The sequence below is a fragment of the Crocodylus siamensis genome, chromosome 9 (genome assembly GCF_052110815.1).
Source record: "Crocodylus siamensis isolate JL-2025a chromosome 9, ASM5211081v1, whole genome shotgun sequence".
NCBI classification, from domain to species: domain Eukaryota; kingdom Metazoa; phylum Chordata; order Crocodylia; family Crocodylidae; genus Crocodylus; species Crocodylus siamensis.
This window is the reverse complement of record NC_143403.1, coordinates 41,227,905-41,240,657: the sequence shown is the minus strand read 5'-3', so window position 1 is coordinate 41,240,657 and position 12,753 is coordinate 41,227,905. Positions and strand designations below refer to the sequence as shown.

Below are 12,753 nucleotides of genomic sequence, written 5' to 3'. Positions count from 1 at the left end.
AGCTGAGAGAAACTTCTCCTCATTTCCTTCCCTTTTTTCCTGTCCCTCTGTGACTATCTCATCTTCTGCTTGCCAAGTCAGATGCTTCATTCACCTTGGGAAGGCCTCTTCTCTCCAGAAATCCTTACGGTTGCTTTAAGTAGTGCTGCTTCATGAGCATGGAGCCGCCTCCCTCTAAGTTCCCAGTGCCTCATCTGCACTGACACTTCTGCCAGCAGCATGGATGTGCCAATGTAGTTGGAGAATTAGGGTTTGCCCCAGGACTGCAAGAGCAGCAGAAGTCTCCATGCAGATAAGTCTGGAGCCACTTCTGTTCAAACTCTGTCTTAAAGAATCATGAGCTGGAACCCAGGATAGGCTCTACAGCTAATCACAAGTCCTTTCACACCTCCCCAGCCAAGCCACCTCGATCTTATCCACACTCCCTTTCCTTCCACCCCATACCATATCTTCTCCCCTTACAGTGATTAGTCGATAAAGACTCTTATTATTAGCATCTTTAGTTCTTCTAAATACCCTCTCCTGGGTTCTGATTGTGCTCCTTCTCTATGTGCCCAAGATATTTGTCTTGTGTCTCACTGTAGTGTCTGGGCACTTTCCAATCCTTGAAGCATCCTTACCACCTCCCTGCCGCAGGTCCATGCCATTGTATAGATGGAAAAGCTGAGGCACTGAAAGGATCAGTGACTTGTTTAGCACAGGGGTGTTACAATTTGTGCCCTGAGCTGGATCCAAACTTCAGGACTCCTTACAGACTAGATCTAGCCTGGGACTCAGGATGGTGGTGTTGATTACCAAGGCAGCCACCACAGTAGCTGTGGGGCAAGCAGCTGCTGGCTGGATAGTAGAGGTATGCAAGCAGTGGCAGGCCAGATGGTTAACCAAGGCTGTGGTGCACTGTCTTCACGCAGCTCCCTGATGCTGATGGCCATGTCCACTGGGGCTTCAGGGCCCCTGATTCTGTAGCAGTTTATGACCACTGTTCGCCGCACTCCCAGATTCCCAGGCCTACCATTAGATATCAGTAGGCAATCCCTTCTTCCAAGTGCTCCCATTCCTTGCCCCACCCCTGAGGTGTCCCTTCAGAGTCTAGGAGCAGGTGCTGGAAGTGGGGGACCTATGGATGCTGCTATTGTCAGCCCTGCCCAGCCCTCCCTGCAGCTGGAGCCCTTGGGCCAGGGGGGAAATGTGGTGGGGGAGGGGGGACAGGGACTCAACCTGGCCACCACTGCTGAGTTGGCACCTCCATTCAGCTGCTCCCCACAGTCCCCAGCTAGAGCAGGTCAGGAGTGGTCCTAGGGCTTCCCACACCCTGGTTCAGCTGGGGACAGCAGCTCCTGCTTCCTCACTTGCTGCCTGCTTGGTCTCCCCAGATGTCTCACTCCAGGCCAGGGCTCCAGCAGTGCCTCAGGCACCACAGGAGACCAGGCACAGTGAAGTGGAGAAGCTGGCATATGACCTTTGTTATGGAAAGGAGGTGTGACCATCCCAAAGCAGCTCCCCTGGATCTACCTCTGAGCCTGTGTTTGTTTCCAATGACTAGTTGATGCTTATAAAGATTTAGTATGTATTCTACTTTATGCCAGTCTCTAGATAGACTATCATTCCTGTTAAGCACATTCTCAGTTATCAGCTGGTCCTAAATAAGCATGTCTTAAAATTCTATGTGCTAGTGATGCATGGATGATGTAATGGCTAAGCCTCCATAGCAGGTGTCTGTTACTCTACAACTGCATCTCCATGCCAGTGCCTATCAGCACAAATTATCCCATTACCTGGCAGCCCTCTGCATGCACTTCAAGCAGCATCATGGACAGGGTAGGAACCAGGGCTATGAATTCAGGGTTTGTAGCTTCTAAAGGGAAACCCTGTGATTGTTGGTATGTCTGTCTCCCTGTTAGGCACTATGGGTAGGCAGCTGGGAGAAGGTGAGAGCTGTTGGATCCATCAGCCCCTTGGAACATAGAAAGGGACCTGGCCTGACATCCGGTATGTCAAAGGTGTATGAGAATGGCACTGTCCATCCCACAGGGCTCCTGGTTAGTCCTGTGCTGCCCTTACCCAAACTGCTATTGGTGGAGTGGGGCATTTCTCCTGCACCACTGTCACTGATTGGCTCCAAGCCCCTTCAGCAGTGAGATGGGCCTGAGGAGGGGAATTCCTACTGCCATTGTCTTGTGCTTTGCTTGGGAAGTTGTTCTGCTTTGAGAGGGAAAGAATGGCTGCTCCTTGACTCCTCTCAGCTCAGACCAAGTCATAGTGCAAGTCTGGACAGCTGTGCCCCTTAGCACCCTTCCACATAACACAGAAGGAAGTGGGGCAACCCAGATGCTTTACCCTAGCCCTGCTACTTTCCCCAGAGTTGCTTGGGTTACTGAGGTGTAACCACTCTTTTGGGTGCCTATACACAAGCTCAGGGTTGGGGGTGGGGGAGCATTTTAATTAGAATGGTTGCTGGAGAGCTGCTTTAATTAAAATGCCACAGTGCCACATGTATTAAGCCCCCATACATTTTAAATGGCTATGGGATGCTTTAACTAAAGCTCATTTGAGAAGCTTTAGTTAAAGCGCCCCAGTGGTCATTTTTAAAACCCGTAGGGGCTTATACATGATGCTTTGGTGATGCTAGAGTGTTCTAATTAGAATGAGGAGCAGACTCGATTAATTCTCAGTCTTGTGCTTAATGGGGCTGTTTGCATAATGAGAACCTGAAAAAACGCCTTCTCTCAGCATGGGAGCCTCACTGCTCTGAATAGTGTTAGTAAATTGACTAGCAAACCACACAGGTGAGTTGCTGGGTTCATTTTTTCTCTGACTGAAGGTAATTGCAGTTCCACTGGCTTTTTACACTATCCAGAGCCACAGTAGGGCAAGAAGTGTTTGGGCACTACTCCTCTCAGCCCTATTCAAATACACCTCAGTAAGAAGTTGTGGGTTGATTTGCGGTTTTTATAACATCCCTTGCAGTAGAGAAGAGGCAAGCCTGGGCTGCATATAAAGGGCATCTTTCATTGAGGCTACTGGGAACAGACAGAGCCTGTGGTTCTTTCCAACTCCCAGATGACTAATGCTGCTTGTGCTTCCTAAAATTGCCTGCAGGATCTCTTCAAATCCTGTCCTGGATTTAGAAGCCCTGGAAGGGAGTGCTTTTCCAGCCATTGGCTGAAATGGCCCAGTTTGGGTCCAGGGTAGGCTAGTGCTAGGACCCCTCCACTGCTGCTTCTCCCAGTTGCCCAGTTTGGGCCCAGTTTGGGCCCAGCATGGGAAAGTTCCCAGGTACCCAGCCACAGAGCAATGCAGGACAGGCAAAGCTCCTGCTACCAAACACCTGTGAAGCCCAAGCTGCGTGGCCCAGATCCAGTGGTTCCTTGGACTGGATCCAGTCCAGGTGGTTGTAAGTTGGCAACCCTGCAGTGGAGAATATAATCCTCTGTCCCCTTGAAATGGACTGAACAAGCTTGCTTAGGTGTCTGGGGAAGTTTGCCTTTGAGATGGCCCCATCTCTGCTTCTAATTCACCTAGAGAACAGGTCCTAAGGAGAACTGTTTCTTGGAAGGGGTCTCACATGTCTCTTCTCTTCCCAGGACAGTCATTTGGGACAGAAACAACACAACAGCAAATGGTTTCCTTGATGTTGCACATGCTTTGGAAAGGTAGGGGAGTGGATGAGTCTCTGCCTTAGATCCTTAGTGCCATCCTGCAGGATTTGCTGCTGAGGGCATGAATGAATTTGATGTATCCTCCATTTGAAGCATCTTAAAAATATCAGTTTTTCAGAAAGTGCTAAGAATGCATTCTTGGAAAATATGGGTCCTTTACCTCAAGCTCCTTTGGAAAGCAGAGGCAGTAATATGCCAGAGTTTTTACTACCTTTTATAGTTCATGGATAATGCTGTCAGTGGTGATGTTTGAAAATCAGCCTGGCTGCTTAGAAGCCCCTGCCTGAGATTGGGAGGAGCAGTATCCAACCAAGAGCTGCAGTATTTTGGGGAAAAAAAATTTCTACAGCACTTTTGTGGTGCAGCACCTGGAAGTGACAATCCACTGAGAGGACCTCAGTAGGCAGGATCAGACAGCCATTTTTTCTTTTGACTTCTCCATGAATAATAAGTCCCACCCACAGTAGAAATGGGCCAGAAGTTGGGTCAGGGCCTCTTGAACTTTTGGATCCAGTTTTTGGATTAGAACTTTATGATCCAAATCCATCTGGAATTCAAGCTGCAAATAAAGTGGTATGGCTCCCTTGCAGGATGTCAGTAACCTTGGCAGCTTTACAGCATAATTTAGGTACTGCATCCACTTGCATTCCCCCTTTCTGTGAGTTATAGTCAAACGAGAGGCCTGGTTCAGAGGATAGTGTCTGTGCATCGTAAGTCAGCAACATAGCTCTGACTTAGCGGGGGAGGGGGTTGGCTTCTGGAAAAGACTATGAATAAAGACCTGCATTCTCTTCACAGGTCTGCCAGAGATTCATTGTATGGCTTTAGGCAAATAACTGTTCTTCACCACCTTGCCCTTTTAAAATGGGGATAATTATACTTTACTAACATCTGAGGAATAAAATGGACTTGGGGTTAAGGTATTTTTCTTAGATTTGGAAAATCTGAATCTACTTTCTGGCACTGCCATGGCCTAGCTATACAGCCTTGGTCTTAATAATCCCTTCATGCCTGAGATTGCCATGTATAAAATAGGGATACTGATTTCCTCCCTGCTGGAACTACTACAGGCTAAATTTGTTACATGGATGGTACTTGGATACCACGGTGAAAGCAAACATGTAAGCACCTAGTTAGGAAAAGCATGCATAGTTTAGGTAGAAGTGCTTTGAAATCTTCAGTTGTGAGGTGATATCTAGTAGTACAATACACAATTAGTTTTTATTTGCGCATAATTTAATAGTGCATTTGAGCCAAGTTGGTTTTTCAGCTAGGACAAAGCTAGTTGTGCGGGGCTCTGGTCTGAAATGTACAGTGATTTGAGCTGGCAAGTAAATGTCTGTCTTCCTGTCCCCCCTCCGCCCCTTCGCACTGTACCTTCATGATGGAGGTTATGAAGATAACCTGAGCCAGAGCTCTGTGCAAGGGTGCTGATGTTCCCCCAGCAGGGAGTACCAGCACTTCTCCTCCATGGGTGTGACGATCAGACAGCATTGTGGGAATACAAGAACCATCACAATTCAAGATATTCTTCTAATCTTAACTAAATAATGTTGCCTCCTTAGGAATTACACCCTGAAGTCCATGCCTTTGCCAATGAGTGATGTGATGCAAGCATATCGGAACAATCCAGAAAAAACAGAAGAAGCGGTGCACAAGGTTGGTTTCTTGAGCAGGGCTGGGCCTGATGCTGCTCACTGATCCTGTGGCTCCAAACCCTTCTTGCTGACATGGCTTTTTGCACATTGCAGATACAATCTTGCCTAATGAGGAACCAGATGCGGCGAACTCTGCCCAAGCAAACCTTTCGGCTACAGCAGGGGATTGTGACCAGCTCATCTGAACAGGTCAAGGGGAGCTAAACTCCAAAGTCTTGATTTGCACCTGTCTCGGAGCCAGCTGAGGACTGGAAGTCTGAGGGAATGGTGGTCGGGCCCTAGAGTGCACTGGGGTTGTAACTGGAGTTACGTGGATGTAACTCATGCAAATTGCACCTTTTTCTGCACTCAGTGCTGGCAGGATTGAACCCAGCAGTCTGCTTCTGGATGGCAAACACCAGAACAGAATGAAGCCCCTGCCCCTCCTTAGCTGGTACCATGGTCTGCTCTCACAATTAGCTATAGCAATATTAGTGTCAGGGGCTGACAATGTCTGCCCTTCTTGCTAATTGTATACCAATAAGCAAATCTTAACAACCTCCTGGAGAAGCAGGCAAAGGCCAGGCTTCCTGTTCTGTAGCTGGGGAAACTGAGGCACGGTACAGGTTCAGTGGCCTTCCCAAATGTCACCCAGTGAATTGGTCATGGAGCCCTTGCATACCAGGCCTATGCCTCAGAAACAAGGCCATCTTTCTTCAGACTGCAGGGTTGCTGTAGCCATACCCTGATGTATAACCACTGGCTGTGCTGTGCTTTAGATGGTGAATGAGTTGTGCCTCAGTGTACAGAAGCACATCGATGTTCTGAACTCATGCCAGGGGAGAGAGGTGGAAGCTGATATCCTCAGTGCAGAGGAAGCCATTAAGAATGCAAACCATTCCATCAGTGTAAGTTTCTGATTTATTACTGCTTCTTGATGTGCACCACAATGCTGTTCCCACCACTCTGGCCATTCCTGCCTGCCTTTTAGCCTAGTCCTGAAGAAGATCAGATAAAGGAGAATCGTGCTTCCCACCCAGTTGTTAGGACTTTGATCGCACTTCTGTCTTAAGTCCAGTATTGTTCCCTTTTCCCCTGCTGCAACAAACAAAGGAAAATCCCTGTCAAAATTTGTGCATTAGGTTTGGGGCTGGGGTAGAATTAATCCTAGCAAATGTGACATGGATTGGACACACACAAATGGAGAACTCCAAAGCGTGTCTCCCAGAGTCTCCTCGTCTTGTGATAAAAAGTGTAGGAGCTACCCTGGCTGAGCTACCCAGTGGGAAAGATAAATTGAAACTCTCTAATTTTAAAAGTAGTTACATGTATGTAAACTGTACCATGGCAGAGGCTCAGAAATCAAACGAGGTTGTCATCAGGAGACCAGAGTTTCCCTTTGAATTAAACAAAACAGTTTCTAGCTCTTTTCCTGGGAAACATGAACTTAATGCGAATGTAACCCAGGTGTACCAGAGAGTGTACTCCCCTCTCCAGTAGATGAGGATGGTCAGCAGAGCGTACGTGCTGGAGATGGAAACTGCAGCTTGTTCGCAGCTTCCCCGTCTCCAGTGTCTCTAGAGGAAGACCAGGACATAATATCGTAACTATATACATGGTTTATTCAGGTGTAGAATGAAAGAGGAGGGGATAGAATAAACTGGATAGGTGATGAATATATTATATGTAAATATTTATCTTTCAAGTCAGCAAATAACAGAACAGGTAAGTATAGCAGTCCCCCAAGACCCATGAGAGAAACCTCGCCCACAGGTTCCCAGATGGTAGTATGTCCCAACAATTGATGGGTAAGCACCCCAAATTATAAAGCACAATAAACAGTTAATAAACACTCCAAAATATAAGACAGCAAGCAATTAAAAAACACTTCAGAATATCTGGTAATCCCAAATACCCCGCTCTAGAGGAGTCTCTCTCTCTCTCTAGCATTAAACCCCTCCGATGGGGCTATCCACTATGATCCTCCCTGGTGGGAAACCACTTGCCTGAGAATTTGCGCTTCCTGGTGAGTAGGGTCCAGTAAGGGGTTCCTGGGGTTTCGTCCACAGCTAGGCAAGTGGCTTCTACAGTGGGCGCTCTGTCTCAGTCCCCACGTTAGGTCTGTGGCTGGCTCACATGCCTGGATGGCTCAGCCTGCTCAGCCAGTTGTGTGCCTTGGCCACCTTGTGAGTGCCCAGGGCTGGGGCTCCAGTACAGGCCCACTGTACTGTGGAGGATGTGCTGTCCATGGGCCCCCGCACCCAGCAGTGGAGAATGGGGCCCAAACTGCCCCCTGCCCCCTCCAAAGGCCCTCAGCCTGACAATGACTCAGCCTGAGTCGTGGGGGGCACTTGCCACCCCGCCCCCCCACCCCAGCAGACAGTCAGCAACTGGGTGGGGTCCCCCGTGGCCAATCCCACCAACCTGCAAGTGGCAGCAGTGCACAGCTGGCACTTCCAAGTGAGTGCGATTGGCCATGAGGGGACCACTTATGGTGCCCCCACTCCCCCAGCTGGCGCTGTCAGGGGGGCACCAGTGCTCTCGGCTGCTCCACCCTGCCTGGGAATGCTGGCTGTCAGGGTGCACCAGCATTCTCACTGGGTAACGAGCACCCCCTATGCATTGTCACTGGTGGCGTCTGCACTGGTGCTGGCCTCATGCCGGGGTTGGAGACCTGAGCCACCTCGAGTGGCTCCCAAGGTCCCTGTCCCTCTTGGACCCTCCATACAGTGATGCCTATGCTGGCTTACCATGCTCTCTCATGGCAAGGGACTGGGGACATGGCTGCCTGCCATTCCCATCTGACGGTGGAGTCTTTGGGCTCTTCAGGGTAACAGGAAGCACCCCCTGGGTAGCTCTTCCCCAGGTTTTCCTCAGCCCCAGCTTCTTTCTTCTCCGTCCCTCATTGTCTCTTCCCCCCCATGTACTGTGCTATACACTTTTGGGGCTCCACCACCAGATTGAAGACTGGCGAATCAGGGGGAGGTGGAGTGCAGTCTTCAGTTAGGTCCACTCCTTGCCTCACCCCGATGTAGGGGTGGGGCAGACTCCTCCCTAGGCTCCTCCCCTGCTAGTCTCTGATTGGTGGGTTTGCCCCACCAATCGCTTTGGCAGTTCTCTAAGCCCAAGGAGTCAGGAGAAGATAGGCAAGCCTGCTACATGAATAAATCCTGCTATCAGGGGCTTGTCCACAGAGAAAAGGGCAGAAGAATTTAAGTTTGAGGAGAAATCGAGGAAGGTAACTGAATACTTTCCAGTGAAAGAGGATATAAGTGGGGAGCTGATTTTTTTTCCCCGACTTGGCTGGCAGTTCTGTGCAATCAAAATGGAATTGGTGAACCCAAGTTTTGTTTTTGATGGAAAGCAGTACTGAGACTTAGAGGGTTTAAGGTTTTACAATAAAACTGAAGAGATTTGAAGAAAAAGGAAATGTTTTGTTTTGAACATGTGGCAGTGAAACCTGTTTAAGCCTTTTCAAATATTTTGTTTTTCAGCACAACAGTTTTGCAAAACTGACACAAATTTGCAAAATGTTTTGGCGTTGCCAAAGTGCATTTTTTTTTAACTGAAAAATGTCTCCCATCTCTGCTTCCAGCTGCCAGGTGCCAGAAGGATTCTTCTTTGACAGCTCTTAACTTCAGAGTTGGGAATGGGGATTGGATTAATTTATTTACTGAGGGGAAGCCTTTCCAGGCTTTGTGCCCCACCAAAGCTCTTGTAGACCTCCTAAGATGTTCCCTTGCTGTGAACTGGAGGAGTAGGGTTAGCATGAGGCTTGGGAAGGTGTCAGTGATAGGAGATAGTCAGGCAGGTGGGCAGAGGGGTGCAGCATCCTGTTCATCTGTAGTCCTGGGGAAACTTGTTGCAACCCCTTCACAGACACAGTTCATAGTCTAACTTGCCACCACTGATGGGAAGAGTATTGCCTGGCCAGCCATCTTAAGCTCTTTGCAGTAACCCCATACTTACTGCACTTGGCAGATCCCAGATACCAATGGACCAAAAGGAGCCAGCATTTCCACCCAGGCTTGTTGGGTGGCCGACACTCCATGGGGGAAGAAAGTGAGGATGGGGAGGTGGCCCTTATCAAGCAAGCAGTCTCATCAGGTGCAGACATCCTGGGAATGCTCTAGCTTCCCAAGTCTCACAGGGGTCCCACACTTTCTCTCCCAGATTTTAGTTGGGATTGGAGGTTTCAAGAAGCTTCCTGTAGCTCATCAAGCCATCTGCCTTACTCAGGCAAAGCCCTTCCCATGTGTCTTCTAGGGCCTGCAGGGATGGGGATCCCCAAGATAGCCACAGTGGAGGAGGGCAATGCTCCCACCTGTGTTGTCCTCCACAACCCCCTGCCTGCAGATGCAGGTACATCCCTAGGAAAGGACCCCTCCCAGAGAGAGCAGAACAAGGTGTGGCTGTGGTCCTGCACAACCTTCATGGAGTCCCTGCCTCCCATGGAGGATTCAGACCTTGAGAAGACTCAGACAAATAACCTGTTATGACGAAGTGAAGACTCAGGCAAATATCAGTTGTGTGGGGAGGAAAGGCCTTGTGAGAACATTGTAATTAGTACAAACCTCCATTAGCCAGCCAGAAAATTCAGTCAGAACTAAGCTGAGAAAATGCAAACATCTGCCACTCAGGAGATGCATAATTAAGGGAATCAAATGGCTTTAACTCTTTCCTGCCACAATGCTCTGACACAGGCCCAAACACGGTCTGCTTTGCTTTTCCATTGCAGGCATTTTCATCTGATCAGAGAGCAGTAGAACCAGGCTGCTCTGGTCCTGTCCTGGCTGTGCTGGCCTGGCCTTCCAAAGTCACACATGCCAAAGCTGATAAGAATAAGGTCAGCATGGTGATACAGGTCCAAAAGCCGCTGGATGCAGCTGGTGTTTTGTAGTGGTTTGGGTACCTCAGGATGGGAAGGTGATGCCTCCATGAGGGCTCAGCTAAGGCAGCCATGATTATTACTCCTAAGTCACTGCTCTTGTTCTTGGTCTTAATAACTCCTTACCCAGGGAATTTATTGGAAGTGTCAGGAGCGTGTCTGTGTTTGCCTCTGGCTCTGTAGAGAAAAGTTTGTAAATGCTGTGGGTTTCCTGTTCAGGTAGTAAAGTTAGCTTTCTCATTCAGCTGAAAGTGCTAATACTGCAGCAGTTCTTAGCAGAGAGTGATCTGAGCTGACATGCTAGAGTGGGTGAACTTTTGGCTGCAGCTTCTCACCTGAAGGGAGCTGGCATGGATTAGCGATGGACTGCAGACTTTCCAGTCCTACCCAGGGGAACTCCAGCCTGGGATCTGCAGGGACTGTCCTGGCTGAAGTCATGCCAGTGGTGAAGGGGTTAAATGTTCCCTGGGGTCACTCTCACTGTTGGATGAGCTAGTGCAACAACACCTCTAATTTCCACCTGCTGTATGTTCAGCACCTTGCCTGGATGGGAAACACGCTCTTTTGAGCTGTAGAGGGATCTAAAGCAGTTCCACTTGGGTATAGCAAGACAAACAGCAGAGCTGGAGGAGTGAGGCAGAGAGATCTGTGTGTGTCACTCAGCTGCCCCTCATGATTGTGTCAGTGGCTGCGGATATAATGGTTATATTTTTTTACCACCTGCTTTTCCCACTCAGTTGATGTCAGTGGCCCTATATTCCCTTCAGATATCAGTAGATGGTCCTCAGAATTGTCACAAAACAGGGAAGCCAGTGACTTTTCCAAAGCCAACTATACTCAAAGTGACCAGACAGTGGGATAAACACAGGGCAGTGCTTGTTGTCTCACTGGGGGGAGCACCGAAGAGTTCCAGTGAAATTTCATCCAAGATGATGCTGTCAATGCTGTGAAGATGACAGAAAGGGCAGGAGGGTATCAGCCTCAAGGGAGCAGTGTGACTTGACCTAGCTCTGTCTGTTAGGCAAACAACAAAAGGGAGCAGGCAGTCAATAAAGAGTAATCAACAAAGAGATAAGGAGAGAGAAGTGGAGATCTTGGAAGAAAGGGTAGAAATGTCTAGATTGGTTCAGACCCTAGCCTAGCCTGGCAAACAGGTTGTGGGGGGGGGGGGTATCCTGAAACTGGTGGACGTTTGTACATGTGACTTGTGTGGCTTAATGGTATTGCACGTTAGACGTGTGCCAGCTTTGGATGAATTTGCATTGTTGGGTGCATCTGGAGGTAGTTTAGTTTGCAGTGATGCATTGCAGCTGTCAGTTCACTCCCCAGCCATGGGAGAGGCAGGCAGGCTCCACAGAAATAAAGGATTGGGCTCCTTGCTGCTTCAGACAGCTGTTGAAGGCAGAAGTGGTGAGGGGTCCTATCCTTTTTTCCTACAGAGCCTGCCCCCCTCTCCCATGGCCAGGGGGCAAGTTGCCAGTGGACCTTGAGCTGTGGTGGGCCCTGGTCTTGCCCTCCACAACAGCAGTGCCCCCTGGGGCCTCCCAGGCAGGCAGCTAGCAGTCTGGGTGCTGCCCCAGTTCAGAGGCAGCACCCAGCCCAATCCAACCGTTCCTCAAGCCTACTGCTGGAAGCCTGCCAGGTCCTGCTCCCTGGGTGGGCTTGGAGAACGGTTGGATTGGATTGGGTTGGGTGCTTCTTCCAAGCTGGGGCAGCACCCGGCCCACTAGCAGCCCACCTGGGTGGTCCTGTGGGGCACCATCACCATGGAGAGAAGGACTGGGGCCCCCTACAGCTCAGGGGGCACTCAGCCCGCTGGCAGCTCGCCTCCCCAGCTGCAGGCAGACTCCAATTCTCCCCCACAAAAAAAGAACCAGGTCCTTTTTTTGTAACGTGACAGAAGAATTTTTAAAAATTCAATTTAGGGGGCATAGAATAAAACCCTGTAGACTAAATCTCTGTTGTGCGTACAAGCACCCAATGTGCTCATGGATATGATTAATATTCTGTGCTCAAGACAGTCCCACTAGAGGGGAGAACAGGGCATTGGGTGGAGCAGGGATAACTGCAGATCCAAATAAAACTGCCTTGGTTGGGCTGGGAGCAGCCTGAGACTGAAATAGCTGCAGGGTGCAGATGGTGGCCAGAGGCCTTTGTGTTGGCTGAGCTGCGGGAAGCCAAGGAGTGGCCAGCAGGGGACAGAAGCCTATGCAGTGCTTGCTTATGTTGTGTGGGGTAGAGTAAGTGAAAATTTAACTAACATGGCAATGAAGAATAGGTGTTAAAGCTGATCTGTGGATAATTCATGCCCTGGTGGGTTTTCTAGGTCTTCCGGAGACCGGTCCATTCACCTCTGAGACGTCTCTTTCCCCCACAGATCTTGCCACTCTTATATGAGGCAGGAGATGCTCCCTATCAGAATGGCAAACTGCAGCATAAATTGGAAAGCCTCACGGAAGAAGCCTCGCAGGCCTGCAGCCGTGAGATTCAGGTAGGCACTGCAACAGTATTGGCACTGTTGCTACTGCAGATAGGGAGCAAAGCACATCCCTGGGCAATTGCCTGCCTT

The 12,753-nt window shown here is 49.4% G+C and overlaps 1 protein-coding gene across 1 annotated transcript in view; it reads left to right on the top strand.

The window, feature by feature from the left end:
* Window positions 1-12,753, top strand: part of CARMIL2 (capping protein regulator and myosin 1 linker 2) — a 123,521-nt gene that overhangs the window by 53,667 nt on the left and 57,101 nt on the right. Inside the window, exons 23-27 of the mRNA XM_090062483.1 lie at window positions 3,585-3,653; window positions 5,225-5,318; window positions 5,411-5,506; window positions 6,076-6,204; window positions 12,562-12,675. Coding sequence (XP_089918609.1) covers window positions 3,585-3,653; window positions 5,225-5,318; window positions 5,411-5,506; window positions 6,076-6,204; window positions 12,562-12,675 — 502 coding nt within the window. The remainder of the gene's footprint in view (window positions 1-3,584; window positions 3,654-5,224; window positions 5,319-5,410; window positions 5,507-6,075; window positions 6,205-12,561; window positions 12,676-12,753) is intronic.